This window comes from Neoarius graeffei, chromosome 1, assembly GCF_027579695.1.
Source record: "Neoarius graeffei isolate fNeoGra1 chromosome 1, fNeoGra1.pri, whole genome shotgun sequence".
Lineage (NCBI taxonomy): Eukaryota > Metazoa > Chordata > Actinopteri > Siluriformes > Ariidae > Neoarius > Neoarius graeffei.
Genome location: NC_083569.1, coordinates 71,949,119 through 71,969,648, shown reverse-complemented (window position 1 = coordinate 71,969,648; position 20,530 = coordinate 71,949,119). Strand labels below are relative to the sequence as shown.

General features: G+C 39.4%; 1 protein-coding gene across 1 annotated transcript in view; it reads left to right on the top strand.

Annotated features, from left to right (window-relative positions):
- acap1 (ArfGAP with coiled-coil, ankyrin repeat and PH domains 1) overlaps positions 1-15,928 on the top strand; it is a 66,456-nt gene extending 50,528 nt beyond the window's left edge. Inside the window, exons 15-23 of the mRNA XM_060920345.1 lie at positions 1,355-1,424; positions 1,608-1,702; positions 5,704-5,897; positions 6,068-6,112; positions 6,988-7,160; positions 10,532-10,641; positions 10,778-10,888; positions 12,137-12,195; positions 14,979-15,928. Of these exons, the coding sequence (XP_060776328.1) occupies positions 1,355-1,424; positions 1,608-1,702; positions 5,704-5,897; positions 6,068-6,112; positions 6,988-7,160; positions 10,532-10,641; positions 10,778-10,888; positions 12,137-12,195; positions 14,979-15,079 (958 nt within the window). The 3' untranslated portion in view covers positions 15,080-15,928. The remainder of the gene's footprint in view (positions 1-1,354; positions 1,425-1,607; positions 1,703-5,703; positions 5,898-6,067; positions 6,113-6,987; positions 7,161-10,531; positions 10,642-10,777; positions 10,889-12,136; positions 12,196-14,978) is intronic.
- Positions 15,929-20,530: the final 4,602 nt, after the last annotated feature.

Here is a 20,530-nt window from a genome sequence, read left to right as displayed (position 1 = left end):
TCCATTCATTTTAAAGCATTTAAAAAAATTTTTTTTTCTTGTTTTTTAACTGGTTCCAAAGCTTGAAGAAATTTGAAAATTACATAAGTGAAATGTCCAAGGAAGAATTAAATAAATGTCTAAAGCTATTCTGTACCTCGGCAAGACGGCACTTTCTCAAAAAAAAAAAACGCAGGTCAATTCATGCAGCGATGGTTAGGTTTTTACGAAGTCTGCCCAAGCAGAAATGATTGTCGGACGTTTTGTGTAAAGTTTTTATTTGTCAGATTTGCAAAAAATAAAAATGCTCTGTTTCTTAAAATCCAGTGAATGTGGATAGAATAAAACCTTTATTCCACTCACTCATTCATACATGGGACCTTTGTACGTACATCAGCTCATATACAACTCAATTTTGTGGCATAATTGTTTATTATATGGACCACAAATATCCAGGACAAGGAGTTTTCTCTACTTGGCTGTCAATCATCTTGCCTATCGGATCAGAAAGCTCTGTCTCACTAGCAGTCAAGTGTTCTAGTCTGAAACTGAATAGAGCGACTGTACAAGGTGTGATCAAAAAGTTCCGGGACTGTTCCTCTTGCAGATAAATGGAGCGCAAAGTCATGCATGTACCGTACAGCAGGAGTGAGCAGTGACTCTTATGATTTCAGTATGCCACGACATCGCGTTGTCAACAACCGGACCTGCGCTACATTGTGGTTTTTTTTTACTATGGACCAGAGAGCAAACCTCATTCTGTGTCAAACTCGGAGAATCAGCAACAGAGACCCTGGAAATGCTTCAGCAAGCCTCCAGCAATGAAGCAAGGGTGCTGTGATGTCCTGCCCCTTTTGAAGTGCAAATGCCACTCAAAACCCAATGCCCACCTCATTCCGTCATTGCCTTAGGCTTGCTGGAGCATTTCAAGGATCTCCACTGCTGATTGCAAATGATTGCGCGTTGCATAAATCGCAATTGCGCATGTGCACATTGTCACAAAAACGCATGTAACACCGGTCCCGATGTTGACAGCACAATATCACGCGGTATACTAACAGTAACCAGTTACTGCTTGCTCCTACTGCACACACATGACCTTGCTGCGCTCCGTTCGTTCTCAAGAACAGTCCCAGAACCTTCTGGTCACACCTCGTGTTTGTCTGGGTTTCAAAACAGCGAGCACCATTGACCTTTTCACTAAACTCTCTGACCACATCCTTATACTGTAAATACAGAGACATCAGTCATCTTTAGTTTTGCTACGCCATAGTGGAAATGCATTAAAATAAAACTGTGTTTAAAATATTTATTTGTACTGGTGCACATCCCATCACTAACAGGCACCTGTTTTGTTTTTTTTCTGTCTCTGTAGGAGTCTAGGTGTCCATTTCTCTAAAGTACGCTCTCTAACTCTGGACTCATGGGAGCCTGAACTCATAAAAGTAAAACACACAGACCAGTGTTGCTTTAACTTTTCTAATTCTTTTTTTTTTTATATAAGCAAGGTTTCATGTCTGTTTTTGAGGTGTGACCTTGATTATTCACCCCCCCCACCCTCTCTCTCTCTCTCTCTCTCTCTCTCTCTCTCTCTGTGTGTGTGTGTGTGTGTGTGTGTGTGTGTGTAGCTGATGTGTGAGTTGGGAAACACTGCCATTAACCGGATCTACGAGGCACGCATTGATGAAATTACAATAAAGAAACCACACCCTTCCAATCCCAGGTACTCAGTCTATCCTGTTTTACACTCGCCTTCACCGACCACAAACAAACACCTGTTCAGTATAAAACCATATTGGTTTAAGGCAGGGGTGTCAAACTTGAATACACAGTGGGCCAAAATTTAAAACTTGAACAAAGTCGCGGGCCAACATTGAACAAATGAATCTTTTTAATATGGACCCAAACAAGTTTTGCTTTAACATTGGATATGGAACAAGCAACGCTTATTACTATGCAATATATAACAATAGTGCAGACATGCTAAATCGAATTTCAAATATAAAAAAAAAACACATCAATGGCATTAATTTATTAAATGAAATTTAAATAAAAATCGTATGCCTCTTTTCTATTTGCAGCCTTCTGATTTAAATATCAAAATTTTTTCCACAGGCTAATAATTTTAAAAATAAATCAATCAACCATTCAAGCCCATGCCTTGGAGTAGCAAGAAAAAGTGCATAAAGAAAAGGTTAATTATTGCTCAGTTTGCTACACACTGATCTAATCTGATGTGCCCAAGCCAGATACCTGGCATCTCTTCTTGGATGCTAGTTCATCAATGTCTGGGCTCAGGCTCTGAGCTGAGGAAATCCTCAGTATCGAGCGAAGGTGTTCATCAGTCAGACGTCTCCTGTGAGATGTTTTGGTCATCTTCATTGAGGAGAAAAGTTGCTCACATAGGTGAGTGCTGCCGAGCATGGAGAGCATCTGAGCAGCTTGGGTGCGGAGCTGAGGCATTGTGTCAGGGATGAACTGTGGAAACTGTGCGGCGCCCACAGCATCGTACTTTGACTTCAGCGTGTCATTACACTGGAATTCAATCAGCTCCATTTGGAGGTTGGTTGGTGCGTTTTCCACATCAACTGCGAAGGGATTACTGAGCAGTTCAAACCTACATTTCTGGACATCAGAGTCAGCAAATCGCCGGCTAAACTCAGCGCCAAGTACACTGAGTTTTTCAGTAAACTGTGCGCATGGGAACACGGCGGTAGAGATCTGGTGAAAGTTGTAGCGTGAAGTCGCTATGGCAACTGTCCGTTTGTCGTTGAACGTTTGGACGTCCTACTGCGTTTCTGGGTCCTGTCCTGATTGACGCACCAAAACAACAGCAGCGCATTATGGGATTTGTAGTATTAGTGGTGAATGCGCTGTATACACAAATCCGACGAGTAGTCATTTGGGATTGCCTCACGGGCCAAATATAATTGCACTGTGGGACAAATTTGGCCCGCGGGCCAGAGTTTGACACCCATGGTTTAAGGCATATCCTTTTAGTAATCTGAATGCATGCTACCTGTACCCTGGTTGCGTCTATTTCCCATTTCTTTATGGTACCTGTGAAAGTCGGAGGCATTAGACATTTTAAGCAGGCAACTAAACAGAATTTTCTTGGTTTTCCATTGTACTCAGTGGGAGTGTTACTGAGTAATGTTGCACTGAATAATGTTAGATAAGCATTATTTTAAAGTAGCTATCAGAAGACCTGAATGAGGAACCATAATATCCTAATGATGCATTTGATGAGTTGTCCAGCTCCACCCATAAGTCTTGCTTTGGTAACCAACATCAGCACAAGTATTTTGTTATGATCCAGGTTGCTTGGTAATCAAAATTACAACAAAATGTGGATTGGGTACAAGGCCAAGTTAGTGTTGGCTTTGGGCTGCTAATCAGAATGTTGTGAGCTCAAATCCCGGCACTGCCAAGCTATCACTGAGCAAGGCCTTTAACCTTCATCTGCTTAACTGAGTTGTTGGTCACTTTTATATAAAGTGTCTGCTAATAGAGTAAACGTAAATTTAAGATTTCACCGAGTCACCAAGTAATGCTTTTTGTGGATGAACTATTATGCTGCCCTCTGCTGTCTCTTCACGGACATTACGAGACATACATTACTGTCACACCTCAGACTACTAAAAAAAACCCCACACACAATAAACAAACAAAAAAAACCTCAGTCTTTATGCTTTTCTTCCCTGCATGCACATCAGAGAGGAATGACAGGTAACAGTGATGCAAGCTGTTTCTGACATGCATATTAATAAATAGGTTGCAGCATGAGTTTAATTGAAATCGAAAATTGCTGTGTTGTGAGCAACATGCATGCATGCATACAGTACCAGTCAAGAGTTTGGAGAACAATACTGAAGACATCAAAACTGACATTTTATATATAATATGTATGTGTGTGTGTGTGTATATAACACTACGTTCAGACTGCAACCTGAAACGACCCATATCCGATTTGTTGTGTGATCCGATTTTTTTTTGTTAGGCCGTTCACATTACCAATTATATGAGACTTGTATGCGATCTCCAATATGAACGGAAAACGACCCAAAAGTGTCCCGCATGCGCAAATTGACACGTAATAAGCACATCTACCTAATACATAAACAAAAAAAGTGCACTCTTCATGTTTAATGATTTGGTTTTTTTTTGTTTGTTTGTTTAATCATCTGGTTAGTGTTAGTGTGAGGTCTCGTGTGTGTTTTTGTTTCTGAACTGAAATGAAAACGTGTAGCCTGGTAACGAGGGTTGACTCCTAAATGTGTCTCTAATTTCTATATAAGTGCACTACATGTTACTAGGAAGTAATGGATTTTTAAACTCTATATAGTGCACTCGAGCTTCAGTAGGCAGTCATTTGGGATACGGCCGCTGTATTACCAAACTCTTAATAATTTGCACATATTTATTTCGTCATATTAATAAACTTTTTCTACATTTTTATAAATATTTATTTAGATTGTTTATAGCCAGCTGAATTCTGCAACTTCTCTCAGCGCTGGCTCAAGGTGCAGAAACACCAGTGCAGTTTGCGATGGAGATGAGGCGAGACCTGGCGATGTGATTTTTGTGGCGGCGGCAGAACGCGCACAATCTGATTAATGTGGGCAGCAGAGTAATGAGACCGAAGGGTTGTAGATGTCTGATAAAAAAGAAAAAACTAACAATATTCAATATAAGACATAATGAACGTAATCGAATGAGACCGAAGGTGTCAAATTACTGGAAATTTTCAGAACGATCTTATAATCTTGTAATACAGGATGGTTTAAGTTATAAATCAGTTATAGAAACTGTTTTATTTAATCAGGCTAACAGATCAACATCCAGGTCCCTACCAAATCCACCATTAGCTTGATCAATTCTATAAAAGTCTATTTAAATTCTGAACACTGTACAAATGTTGTTGTTTTCCACCAAAGAGGCGGGATTAGCCAACGCAGAATAGTGACGTTTGTCTGTTGATGACGTGTAGGTCGCATGAATGCGACCTGTCCAGTCAGACTGCAGTCGCATGTGAAAATATCGGATATGCATCGGAATTGGGACCACATATCCAAGCGGCCGGGGTCGCATGTGAAAAAATTGGATCTGTGTCGTTCAGATTGTCAATAACAAATCAGATACAGGTCGCATATGGGCAAAAAATCGGATATGGGTCGTTTCAGGGTGCAGTCTGAACGTAGTCTGTGTATGTGTTTAAAAAAAAAAAAAAACAATGTTTGATATTTTAGATTCTTCAAAGTAGCCAGCGTTTACCTTGATGATGCTTTGCACACTATTGGCATTATCTTAACCAGCTTCATGAGGTAGTCACCTGGAATGCTTTTTCAATTAACGGGTGTGCCTCGTCAAAAGTTTAATTAGTACAATTTCTTGCCTTCTTAATGTGTTTAAGATCAAATAGTAAATAATAACAATACAGTAAATGGCCAGATTCCACAACTGTAGTATTCCGTATGATGTCAAGAACCATTCAGCTAAGTAAAGAGAAACGACATCCATCATTACTTTAAGACATGAAGTGTCTTTTTTTCAATTTATAAAACTAAAGAAAAAAAACCCATTGAATTAGGCGTATCTAGACTTTTGACTAGTAGTGTATGCATGAATTGTGAAGATGTCGAGGAGGAATGTCGGTTCATCAGTGAATGTGTTTTGATCATGTGTTATAGAATATAAGATTGCATTGTTCTGTCATTTTTTCAGGCAGGATAAAGAGTCATGGATACGTTCAAAATATGTGGAGAAAAAATTCATCCACAAGCTTCCTGAAACTGGGCGTGGGACACCACTGCGTCGCTCCAGTGCACGCCGTCATCGAGCAACAACACAGGACAAGCTAAACCAACGTCCTCCCCTCAAACCCAAACCCAACAGGGCCACCCTGGCACGGAACACAGGTTAGACATCTCACACACACACTTCACATGTGAATATAAATACATTTTGTTTTTTTATATAAAATAGTTGCAGATAGATAAATACACTACTGTTGGCTGTTTACTGCATGCATCCCAGCTTGTGTCTCACACAAATTAAGTGAATAAATTTCATTTGATGTTTTCTGCAGGCCTGACCCCAACTGAAATCATGAACAGTACTGGCTCTCACAAAGGTGTGTGTGTGTGTGTGTGTGTGTGTGTGTGTGTGTGTGTGTGTCTCTCTCTAACCATTCACACATCTATATATTTGCATTCAACAAATTTTATTTATTTTGTGTAATATTTATTAATTTATTATTGCTCTATATGTAAACCGAATCATCTGGTTTGGCATTTGTAATGATTTAGCCATGACTGCTACACACAACTTCAGAACAAGACCAGAACAAATTAAGTTCAAGTTATGACTAAGATGACTTTTGATTAGTTTTAAACCTTATTATTATTATTATTATTATTATTATTATTATAAATCTTTTAAATGTCCCAATAGATAGTTTAACAATTATTAGACTTGTGATGAGTATGACTATATGCTGCTCTCAGAATATTATAATAAAATTATAAGATTTTCCCCTTTTCATTTAAACAGGCAATTCTGGAATATGGGCTCTCACAAGAACTTGTGTAATTTCATCCAAACTATGCACTATTTGCAAGCTTGCAAATTTTGTTCTACTTTTTCAAAATAGCCATAGAAATATTGAGTGCCAGAAAAATATGCACTCTAAGACTTTTCTCAAATAAAAACACTACGTGTGTAGCTTTTATGTTCATATTTCATGCACACCTAACCAAAGAGGGGTATGTATGTGTGTGTGTGTGTGTGTGTGTGTGTATATATATATATATATATATATATATATATATATATATATATATATATATATATATAATATAAAAAATATAATACACACACACACGCGAAATACATACATACATACATACATACACCCATGCACTCAACATTTACATAATGATGTTCCAAAAACTTTATCGGACTTCCTGTCTAAACTCCCTCCTATTCTGTCTGTGTGCGTGTGTGCAGATGAGGAAGAAGAGGAGGACTGGAGTGGTCTTCACCCTGGTGCTTTGCTCTACCGTTCTGCAGCACTTCAGCATTTCCCTGTTATGGCTGATGCGCTCGCTCATGGAGCTGATGTTAACTGGGTTAATGCAGCCGAGGAAAGCAAAACGCCACTTATACAGGCTGCGACCGTGGTGAGTGTGTATGTATGTGGGAGCAAGTGTTCAAAAGAATGTTTGCAAGCGTGTGTAGTTTGTGGTGTCAGCATCATGAGCAGAGCAGAAAGGGCATAATGTGGGCTGTGAAAATGTGGTGTGACAGGAAACAGCACTGACATTTTGACCAGTGTGAAAGTGCACAGTGTGGTGTAGGCTGTTTTGGGTCTGTTTAACATAAACACACATTTGCATGTAAACCTGTAAGCAGGGATGAGAATTTTCCGCCGATTGGCGGATTTCCGACTTTTTCAGACCAAAATGATCGTTTTTGAGATTGATGTAAATCCATTGAATTTTTTTTTTTTTGGGTGGGGGTGGGGGTATGATTAACGATCTGTGGTCACCTTATAACGCAGACATCCCAAGTGTCCCGGAAGTTCCGGGAGTCTCCTGCATATTGATAGAAGCGAGCAAGAGCGTGCGTGCGCAACATTAAGGTCTGCATCACGCATCTTAGAATGTGTGCGCGCGAGGGAGACTGTGTGCAGTGTTGCCAGATACTGCTGACGTTTTCCAGCCCAAAATATGTTCAAAACCCCCCAAAATGCGCTTAAAACCACCCAATCTGGCAACACTGCCTGTGTGCCTGTTCATGTAGCGCATGCCAGACAAAGAGCATCTTGATTGGGTTACTCAGCAAAATAAGCCAATCAGCTTTCAGTGTGGGTGGGCTTTTATCTCTTTTCTCGAGGACCGGAGTTTTCAGTTGTATTGAGTCAGTGCAGCCTACAGGATCGGCATGGCAGAGAGAGAGCGCGCGCCCCAAAAAATATATATCAGTTTCATGTCATATATAAGTGTGTATCTTTTTATAAATGGGGTTAGCTTATCTAATGTAGCATGCAGCCGCCATCTTGGGGGGCAAACAAAACGGACCATCACCACTACCGGCTACGTTATCTCGGACGAATTTATGAAGTTATATAGTCAGTTTTCTAAAATAAAGATAATGTCGGCAAAATCAAGCAAACAGAAGTATATAGATACATTAGACGACATCTCACGACAACGGTATGCAGACAAACTGGCCTTGATTGGGGGAATTGACCCCTATGAAGTGGACAAAGATGCATTTTCAAGTGACTATGCAGGGCTGCCAAAGCCTGAAAGTGCCAAAGCCTGCTCCAAAGCCTGAAACTGACTGCATCAAACTTTCAAGGCTGTCTGATATATACAACTTTATATATTCACAGCGCACCTTTTGGCGGATGCCGCCTGAATCGCGCAGATTCGATTTTTTTTTTTTTTAGGGGGGGCGTTGGAGTGTCTGATTATAATTTCAAAGTAAATTCTGTATTAAAATTACTAAATAAGCAAATCCGTTACAGTCCATGAAACAGGAAGTATAAGGATGAGAAAAAAACAGTTTAAATCGGGAAGCTGCGCACATTTGCGCAGTCCTGCACACCGCTCGGGCTGCGCAAATGTGCGCAGCTTCCCGATTTAAACTGTTTTTTTTCTCATCCTTATACTTCCTGTTTCATGGACTGTAACAGATTTGCTTATTTAGTAATTTTAATACAGAATTTACTTTGAAATTATAATCAGACACTCCAACGCCCCCCCTAAAAAAAAAAAAAACGGATCTGCGCGATTCAGGCGGCATCCGCCAAAAGGCGCGCTGTTTGCATCCCAAACACAAATCAAATCATACAGAATAGACCTAAAATGTTTTTCAAAAATGACCCTTGCATGAGTGAAGTGACAAGTTTCAAATAGAAACGTGACAAACGAGCGATATTAAGTGTACATTACAATGTAAACGTACACTCAGCGGTTCCAGTTAGGCATTCTCCAGAGAGTGTTCACATGATGTTTTGGTTTCCAAAAACAAACTTAAACACAATTGATTTGTTTATTTAAACAACTTACCACTTATAAAATGATCGGAGCAGACTTTGTTGTGTTTGGAAGGCTGATAATCCTTGCCGTTGATTCTCGCAAGCCATAGATTTCTCCTTTGTATGCTGAGTTTCTTTGTTTGCTCGCCTTCGTGCTCCCGTACAGTGGGAATTCCATAAAAGCTCCGCTTGACTTCATCATCTGACCTATTACGATAGCCGTGAATACAAGTGTGCACCATTGCTAGCTTTAAATAGTAGTAATGTAACTATAAATGTAAATAATATATAAATGAATGTAACTCGTGCGCTACAATGTGTGCTCAGTGACCCGTACGGTAAGCTAGCCCTCCAAGATGGCCGCCATCAGGGAATCCCCGACTCTGTGACGTCATGTGAAAACTATCTATTGAATTGCTGGCATGTGCTGTGCAGGAGCGTCTGCCCAAATTTTTTAGGCCGAGATGAACTTAGTTTTTGATTTTAAAAAAATTTCCAATATGTAATGCCCATTGTACATGCCTGTTCTTTAATTCAAAATCACCATCTCGATCTTCAGATTGACCATATGGTATCTGTATTACATTACACAACATCCTGTCCAGATAAATCCTAGTTAGTACACACAACAGTTGAAAGGGAAGTGATGAGTGATGTTGAATGTTGCCTGCTTAATACGCAAGACCTCCTGCTACCATGATAACATCAGAAGAAAGCTTAAGAGAATTATATGATAGAACTTTTTTTCTGGTTTGCACTTCATTTTAAAGGATTAGAGTATTCAAAGACATGAATAGCTAAAATGCAGAAATATAATACTGTAGAGCTCGTTTATATTAAAAGGTGCATTGATTTTTTTTTTTTTTTTTTTTTAAATCATCAAATGTGAATTGATTAAAAACAAGTCTCTTGTACCATATTAATCATTTTCACCTGGTAGTCCACCAAGAAGGGGAATTTATTTCCAAATAAATTGCAACTTTTTGCTGATAAAATTAATGGTTTTGGGGTAAAAAAAAAAAATAGCCAAAAATCATTAGCCCCATGCCCCCCCTGGGCCACGCCTCGCTTTTTTCAGACTTTTAAAATATTTTTCATTCTCCTCCCTGATTTATGGGTCTATTGTTCCAAAACCTAAAAGGTTGCACTGAACATGCTGAAAAAGTCAAACAAGGTGGGATATGATATTTAAGAAAAAACACTTGTCATGATACAAAAGTTTCAGTTGATGGCATGTTGAATTGGGATATCAACTTCGAGAAAAATACATATATTTCATTGCTAAAATTAATGGGTTTTGGGTGTTTAAATCGCCAAAATCCATCAGCTTCGCCCCCTGGTCCCTCACCGAGACGTTGCCCCTGGACCCCACTGGGGACCTGCGGCTACCCCCCACGCCCCGCTACCTTTCAGATTTTTTTCCTCAACATGCACTCTCATCCCTGTGTAATATTAATTGGGTTATAAGGAGACTTTAAGGGCATTGATGTATCCTTGTCTCTGCAGAATTCTCTGGCAGCCTGTGAGTTCTTACTGCAGAATGGTGCAAATGTTAACCAGGCCGACGCGAATGGAAGAGGGCCCTTACACCATGCTACTATACTGGGACATACAGGGTACATACTCCTTATATACACAATACAAAACATTTGGTTTACCTAACTAATGTAACTAACCAAAAAGATCATTAATTTAGTTTCAACAATGCAGTTGTTATATCAATTTACACTGTGTGTGTGTGTGTTTTGTCAGGCTGGTGTGTTTGTTTCTGAAAAGAGGAGCCGACTACAACAAAAAGGACATCGGCCAGAAAGACCCGATTACCATAGCTGTAGAGAGTGCCAATGCTGATATTGTTACACTGTGAGTCAAGGGGAGAGGGGTATGAGACGAAAAATAAATACATTCAGGAAGTTTAATTATAATGCTTTCGTCTTGTAAAAAAGTATTGTGGTTATTAAATATCCACTTCTGTTAAATTCCCCATTTTTCAAATTTCCTTAACATTTGCAAATGAGGGCTCTCACTCCATAATGACCGTATGAATCTTGGAGGTACGGTACTACACGTGAATGTGGGTTTTTTTTTTTTGAGCTGTAAACTAAATTTACGAGCATACAGTGATGAAACACAGATGCTGGGGTTATTATTGACAAACTTACCATTTTTATAAAGGTCTGGATTTTATGGCTTGAAAATCCTACTGGTTTAAATCCTTCTGAACCTTACAAGGCCAATGCTGACGTAGAGTCAACTATTTGGTACTTCTCTACATCGTGTATGTGTGTGTTAATACTCTCTCTAATCAGGTGTGGACACCATGTCCCCTAGCCCTGCCCTTGAGTTAGTCTGTGAAATTGTGTCCATTTTCAAGTATATGCTGATTGAGGTTATGTCCACATTTAATACATTTTAGTTTAAAAATGCATCACCTTTTTTTTTTTTTAAACTGCATTTGTGCCTGGTGTCCACATTACTCTAGAGTTTTTGAGCCCCAAAATGGAGACCTCTGGAAACACTGCAGGCCTCCTTTTAGTTTGAAAACTCTAGGATAGTGTTTGTGTAAACGGGCAACACCCATGTTCACTTCCTGATTGGGTCTTATCTGTCATGACGTATCCTTCCTTAATTCATCACACTCCTATTGCGTGATCCTTTTCCGGAAGAAAACAAATGGCATCAGCTGTTTACATGGCGCACACATGCCCAGTGTGTGTGAAATGGTCATTTGATGTGCGGTTTCGGGCATGTTAGCATGGACGTAGATTATTTCTGATGCAGAGCTAAAATGCTCATCTGGACTGAAATTGATTTAATTATAAAAATGCTGTTAAAACTAAAACATAGCCTGAGACTTCTCATTCACAGGAGTTTATGCTATTTCCCCCCCATAACCCTCCTCCTCAGCCCCTTGCTCACTTTTTCAAAATTATGCCGTGCATGGAGTCCGGCTCAGAGCTGGGGGTGAATTTACACTTGAATCACCTAGGAACATAAATTCAGTCAAAGCATGACATTACAAACTTGGGGGAAGTTTAAAGCGGCAAAAGTTTGGAGAGTGAATGGGTATAAACAATGACTGACTGAATATCTCTTTCCTTTTCTCCACAGCCTCCGAATAGCCAAGATGAACAAAGAGATGCGAGAGATGGACGGCTTCGCTCAATCAGGTCACTCTGAGGGGCTGGGTGGTGCTGGGGGAGGCGGGTCTGGGGCTGTAATTGGTCAGACTAAAAAAAGCTTTCAAGCCTTTAAAAACCATCTTAGTGGGTGGGGTCTGGGAGGGCAGAACGAATAGGTGGCACAATTTGTCACTATAATATAGGCATCCAAGTAATGTCATGCTGAAATGAAATTCTGTGGTTCTTCAGTGGATATGTGCAGGGGGCAGGGTTATGATGATAAAATACATAAACACTGATCAATTATGTTACAATATACTTTTCTAAAAGTATTGTGGGTATAATCAGTACTTTTATAACTCTGCTCTATTCCATTTGGCTGATTCTATATGATAGAACTTTATCGTATGTTTTTTCTAATTTCTGTGGCTGAGACATTGGCCCCATCCCCAACCAAAGCTGAGCTGATAAGCTCTTCCTTGTTTCCCCCCAAAGAAAAGGAAAAAAGAGACAAGGCAGATCTAATTTCAGCAGAATATTTGGTGCTGGGAGGGGTAAATGAAAAGTCTCCTAAATTGTTTTATTGCAAATTCAATTCCCTTTACAGCCAGCAGGGGGCTTTTAGACGTCACTGCTCCTTTAAAATCCAACTGTTAAGTATTTCCCATGAAATAATTTGTTCAAGGATGTAATCATTTTATCATATGACTGAAACCTTCAGATTTCTTTTCGTGGCATTACTAATTTGCCAACCTAAAAAGCATCGGAAATATCTTGAAGTATAACAAGATCATTTTGCCATATCTCCCAACCCTGTACAGTACATACAAAGTGGTAAAACTTGATACAAACCAATATAAACCCTTTAACAAAGAGCCCTTTACCAAGCTGACACTGTCTTACTATGAACTGAACGCACCAGAAAGTCACTATATTGTAGATTATCCTTCCACCAGCATAGAAAGCTACAGCGAACCTTTTGTTTTTGTGTAATATAAAGTGTTTATGTATAATTTAATGCCCTGTATAATTGTACATAGTCAGTATATGTAATTATGTACATTATGTATATTTCTTTAACTCTTAAAAGTTTTACATGCTGTTTGGAAGAGGGGAACACTGTGAGGAAAGGGATAATGTCACATAGTAATAAGCTGTTTCATGCTTCTAATGCACTTTTGGTGAAAAGCAATAGAGGAAAATGCTTAAGCATTGAGGACTGTCCTATTGGCATATGCTTGTTAAGCACTCACTGTGGTAAATATCTGCAGTTTTGCCGACTTCTTTTTGTTGCTGAGAAGCTTCATAAGGGCAGCTTGTCTCTGTCAGTGTCTCTGTGTAAATGTCTCTCGCTGTCTCTGTGCGTGTGTTTTGTGTTTGTCCTGAGATGGGCGGCCAAGCTTCCACTGCTTGCAGTGTGTCGTCTGCACTGCGTGTCACAGGTAATGGATCCTGCAAGCTGTTGTGCCTTTACTTCCTTTTCCACATTTCCTGCTCTTCTATTAAAGCTGAACTAATAATACATTGACGTGATGCTAATATTAGATGCCTCTAGATTGGCTGATACCTGAGACTGACACGATACTGATATCAGGTGTTAAGAAACCTGCACCAGTGCGCTGATGATTCCGATCCAATATCAATCCAGGATTTTAGACCAGTGTTGTCCAATAATGATACTCAATCTCCGATCAGTACATCCCTAAGCAGCACTTTGTCCCACTCGCTGTATGTCGCATGTTGCTTTTAGTCTTTCCATTGTTTCACAATTTTAGGAGAGAAGGAAAATGAAATTAAAGATGCACCTGTTGCAGTGTAAATCCCTGGTTTTACTTTAGAAATGCTGCTTTTTTTTTTTAAATACTAACATTTTAATACAACATCTGTTGTATTAAAGAGCCTGTTGAATGGATCTGTGTCTGTCTGTTTGTGTCTCTACTTGCATGCATGTTTTTGCAGTCCTTTTCATTTTTGTGCCATTGACATACTGCCATAACAATCACTAACGGAATACTTTATTAAGAAAAGCTAGAGATCAATTCTGCTGTCTTGTGTACTGGTGGAGTATTTTACAAGAAGCTGTGGAGTATCAGGTGTGCAAAATATAAAGCACACGGTCAATTGGATGAAATAAGGAAGGAAGCAGTGTACATTAATGTACTGTTCTATTGCCAGAACTAGAGTGGAAAAGCCTACACTTAACCTGACATTAGAAAAACGTATTGCAAACGTTCATTAAAAATTTGATCCAGTACCAGTTGTTCATAGATTTTTCCATGTTGTGACTATTTTCTACATTGTAGACCAATACTGAAGACATCAAAACTATGAAATAACATCTGGAACAAGTATGGAATTGTGTGGTAAACAAAAGTGTTTTAAAAAAAAAAAACAACGATGTTTCATATTTTAGATTCTTCAAAGTAGTAGCCAGCGTTTACCTTGACGCTTTGTACACTATTGGCATTATCTTAACCAGCTTCATGAGGTAGTCACCTGGAATGCTTTTCAATTAACAAGTGTGCCTCGTCAAAAGTTAATTGGTGCAATTTTTTGCCGCCTTAATGCGTTTGAGATCAAACAGTAAATAGCCCTATTCCACAGCTGTAGTAATCATATGTCAAGAACCGCTCAGCTAAGTAAACAGAAATGACATCCATCATTAATTTAAGATATGAAGTGTCTTTTAATTAATAAAAGTAAAGACAAGACATTGAAGTAGGTGTGTCCAAACTTTTGACTGGTACTGTATATAAAATTGTGGAAATGATTTGTCATTAATTCAACCCCTTCTCTTTTTCACTCCATCCCTTCTCACTGTCACTCTGCAGGTGATGAGACCTATCAGGATATCTTTAGGGATTTCTCCCAAATGGCTTCCAACAACCCTGAGAAGCTGAAACGTCGTAGTGCTGATATTAAAAGCCCATAGCCAGCAGGTGCAAGGTTGTACCTGTTTATCTCGCTATCCTTTAATATACAGACATGGGCTGGAAGATTTAGTGTTACTTCACAAGTGTGCCGCCGCCTCCCCCAATCAAACTGGCTGCGACACCGGAAGAGGATTCAGTTCGGAATCTGTAATCTATGGCATGTTTTCACCCTTGACCTTTGAACCTGAGCCCCATTAGGTCTCTAGGCCATAATGAGCAGCTCATTTCAGTTTAAGTGTTGCTGTGCCACTGCACTGCTTTGTTTTATCTTTGCTTTTTGATCACCAGTGTTTTCTTTATCCACACTGATATCAACACTGTGTAAAAGACTGCATGAAGGCAGTCAACCCTTGATTGTCTCAAATTATTCTGATCATGGTTTCTAGTCATATTCATGAATTTTTTTTTTTTTAAATTAAGGTAATACAGAACATTTCTATTGTATGTTTTGAGAGATATCTGATATCCCTCAGTTTCACAGTATGAATTATATTTCAGTCTGAGCAGTTTGTTTTAATCCACCTTCTCGGGAAACAGCTTCTTGTCCAAACCATGCATGTCATAGATAAACTGTTAATTTCCTGCAAGTGTTTATGTTCATGACCAAATTTACTTTTCTAATTTTTTTTTTTTGTTCTGTAAGCATTATCTATGCATATCTTGTTTAAAAAAATATATATATGCTTTTCCCAGAGAAACAGCAGAAAAATAAAAATGCTTGCTAGTGTCTTTTCACTCAGAGATGTAGCAGTGATAATGTACCAGAGTATAAGTGATTACTGTAATCAGAGTAATATCACTGCTATCCCCCTGAAACAATACAAATAAATGCTTATCTATGAACCAAATTCCAAAAAAGTTGGGAAACTGTGTAAAACATAAACACAATATAATTTGCAAATCATGAAAGCTCTTATTTTATTGAAAATGATACAAAAACACCAGATATTGAAACTGAGATGTTTTTGCTTTTTATGAAAAATATATTAATTTTGAATATGATGCCAGCAGGATATTTCAAAAAGGTTGGGACAGGGCATGTTTACCACTGTATTGCATCACCCTTTACTTTTAACAACGGTCTGTAAACATTTGGGAACCAAGGAGACCACTTGCTGTAGTTTTGAAAGAGAAATGTTGTCCCATTCTTGCCTGATATACAATTTCATTTCTCATCAGTTCAGGATCTCCTCTGTTGTATTTCGTGTGTCATGATGCACCAAATGTTTTCAGTGGGAGACAGGTCTGGACTGCAGGCAGGCCAGTTTAGCACCTGGGCTCTTACTATGGAGCCATGCATTTGTAATGCGTGTAGAAAGTGGTTTGGCATTATCTTGCTGAAATAACCAAGGTCATACCTGAAAAAAATGTCTGGATGGCAGCATATTGTTCCAAAACCTGTATATATCATTCTGCATTAATGGTGCCTTCCCATATGTGCACTAATGCACCTCCATATCATCACAGATGCTGGCTTTGTTTAAATTCAGAATGAGTGTAGATTTTTCAAAAACAATATGATTTTCTCAGTTTCAACATTTGACACGTCTCTGTACAATTTTCAATGAAATATAGGGTTTCCATGGTTTGCAAATCATCTCTTTCTGTTCTATTATATTTCTTTCTATTTCTATTGCATTCTGTGCAGCATCCCAACTTTTTTAGAATCCATGATGTAGCTTTTTATTTAATCAAGTGTCTTAAGATATTTTAGAATAAACTTGAACATTAAAACAAATCTGAAAAAAATTAAAATTATGACTTAAAACATAACTGTGCACTTAAACTAAAAACACAAGTGTAATCATTATCTGAGAAAGGCAAAATCAGCAAATTGGTCATTTATGGTACATGATGTCATCAGACACTGACAAATCCGTTCAACTACAGTGGTGCTTGCAAGTTTGTGAACTCTTTTAGAATTTTCTATATTTCTGCATAAATATGACCTAAAACATCATCAGATTTTCACACAAGTCCTAAAAGTAGATAAAGAGAACCCAGTTAAACAAATGAGACAAAAATATTATACTTGGTCATTTATTTATTGAGGAAAATGATCCAATATTACATATCTGTGAGTGGCAAAAGTATGTGAACCTTTGCTTTCAGTATCTGGTGTGACCCCCTTGTGCAGCAATAACTGCAACTAAACGTTTCCAGTAACTGTTGATCAGTCCTGCACACCGGCTTGGAGGAATTTTAGCCCATTCCTCTGTACAGAACAGCTTCAACTCTGGGATGTCTTTGGTAGAACGACTTGTGTGCGTCGGATCATTGTCTTGCTGCATGACCCACCTTCTCTTGAGATTCAGTTCATGGACAGATGTCCTGATATTTTCCTTTAGAATTTGCTGGTATAATTCAGAATTCATTGTTCCATCAATGATGGCAAGCTGTCCTGGCCCAGATGCAGCAAAACGGGTCCAAACCACGATACTACCACCACCATGTTTCACAGATGGGATAAGGTTCTTATGCTGGAATGCAATGTTTTCCTTTCTCCAAACATAACGCTTCTCATTTAAACCAAAAAGTTCTATTTTTGTCTCACCCGTCCACAAAACTTTTTTTCCAATAGCCTTCTGGCTTGTCCACGTGATCTTTAGCAAACTGCAGACGAGCAGCAATGTTCTTTTTGGAGAGTAGTGGCTTTCTCCTTGCAACCCTGCCATGCACACCATTGTTGTTTAGCGTTCTTCTGATGGTGGACTCATGAACATTAACATTAGCCCAAGGGCGGGTGGTGCATAACGGCGACTGGGCGACGCACTGCCAAAACGAAAAAAAGTTTTTTTTTTTTTTTTTAAAAAACAAACTTTCACCAGTGCTGCTCTAGGCTGTTTTAATCTGTCTCTGGGTATCATTGTCCAATCAGGGTGGTCTTGCTTCTAGAGTACCGCCCCTTTTGGGGCGATTTCAGTCACGTTGAAAATCGCCCAAGAGTTCACTGATAGAGTCCCCTGTTAATATATTTTTTTTCTCCTAACTGACACTTCAATGCAATCTCTATGGGTTCCGGGGGGGCTTGCCCTAACGTGCTTACGTCACTGCGAAGCGCGGCAAAGTTCAGTGCAGTCCTTAAAAGAAGTTCCATTTAGTCAGCGATCAAATCGAGCTAAATTGGCAACAAAACAAGCTGGACCCCCTCGACCAAATCTAAACATAAAACAAATTTCGACAAAGGGGGGAAATCATCTACTCGAGGTTTTACTTCAACGTGGTACCAGCGCAAATCCTGGCTAGCTGGCTGCAAGGATGCCTCAGCAGTTTTCTGCTCCCCCTGCTTACTTTTCCACCCTGGAGGTGGCTCCACGGACAACACTGCTTGGACGGTCACTGGAGTTTCGGACATGCATCATTTGTCTGAGAAAATAAAAAAAACATGAGTCATCAAAGATTCACATGGGCAGCTGCCTGAAATTTTCGGCTTTTGGGAGAGTGAACATCGCTACACAACTGGATGAGGGCTACAGGCTAGCAGTTCGCCGCCACAACGATGAGGTGAGCAAGAACAGGCACATATTAAACCGGCTCATCCAATGCGTGAAATTTTGTGGAGTGTTTGAGTTAGCTCTACGAGGCAAAGACGAAACTGAGGGCTCCAGTCACCGTGGTGTTTTTCTGGGTTTGGTTGACTTCGTGACTCTCTCACACACAGTCACAGAATCCGTTCACTTTTGATGTTTTCAATGTGCATTTTTATATTTGCCACACTTTGCTCTGAGAGTTAGCACTTTGGTAATATCCTTGGTAAATACCAGTAATTGCAAGATCTAAAGATCCACTCATCTATTTATTCAACTGCTATTGTTATGTTAGCCAACTATTTACAATGTTTTGTTACAGTAAGTGCACTTTCCTGTTGTCCTTAAGTTGCACGGTCTGTAAAATCCTTGCTGGTCATGGAGTTTGAAGTACAAAATCTATTTACAGAACATTCTGTAGAACAGTACTTTCAAGATTGGCAAATATGTATTATTTTTGAAAAATATGGTTTCCTTTCTTATTTAGTTGTTGGACATATCTTTTATAAAGATATACTAAGTAACTTTAAAAATGCACAATGGAATTCAACACGATATCACTTTAGATCCATGCATATATTTGAAATTTATGATATTGTATGTAATGCACACACATCTTGAAACATCGATAAAGGACATTTATTGTCAAACTCAAGAATTAATTCACAATAAAAAAATTCAAAGTGACAGGTGGTCCATGTTCGGACCGTCATGCTGGAGATTCTGGGTCTGTGTCGTCCAGGGGTCTCAGCAGCAGTGACTGAGGGTGTCAGGAATCTGTCACGGAGGTGAGCTAGCCTGATGTGCTGATCCTGAACTGGCGTCGTGACTCGAGGCTGACCAGGGCGTGGACGATCCCTGGTGCTCCCTGTCTGTCTGTAACGCTGACTCAAACGGGAAATGGTCGAATGATGAACACCGAAGTGCCGGGCGACCTCTGTCTGTGTACTTCCGGCACGCAACAACCCGATGGCCTGTTCACGTTGATTTTGGCTTAGGCGTGGCATCTTCAATAATGACAATTTTCCCATCATTTCCCCCGGGTATTTATAGGCAAGATTGTGTGTGTACAGTGTATGCAAAATTTGTTTGAAAATTAAAGCCTGTCCATGTCATTGACTACCCGAGTCATATTGTACGTTATTGAGTACAACTCCCTTAAATTCTGATTTGGGCGGAACGAAGTTATTTTTCCATTGTGATATATTTCTTTTCTTCTTGAGATAAACTCAGTACGAATTCAGCAAGTTTTATCAATGTGCGTTTTTAAAGTTACTTAGTGTATCATTCACATCATACAATGTTGAAATAATGTGAATAGTGAATAGGGCGTAATTGGAATTGGTCATTGTGGAGCCAAACTATTCTTCGATTGTGAATGTTGTTTGCAACTTTACACCACAGCCTATAGCTTAGGTAGCTACAGGGAAAAGATTTCTGTAATGTGCTGCCATCTAGTGGACAGAAGTGGCATGGAACTGTGGTATGCAGAGAGAAAACAAAAAAAGAGTCAATAATGTCTGGCTACCTATAATGTACCTGTTGAATGAGTCACCTTATGACATTATTGGATAATTTGCCCCTCCTGAGAAATTTTTCAGGACCCGCCACTGCATTAGCCAATGTGAGAGAGGCCTTCAGTTGCTTAGAAGTTACCCTGGTGTCCTTTGTGACCTCGCCAACTATTACACGCCTTGCTCTTAGAGTGATCTTTGTTGGTTGACCACTCCTGGGGAGGGTAACAATGGTCTTGAATTTCCTCCATTTGTACACAATCTGTCCAACTGTGGATTGGTGGAGTCCAAACTCTTTAGAGATGGTTTTGTAACCTTTTCCAGCCTGATGAGCATCAACAATGCTTTTCCTGAGGTCCTCAGAAATCTCCTTTGTTCGTGCCTTGATACACTTCCACAAACATGTGTT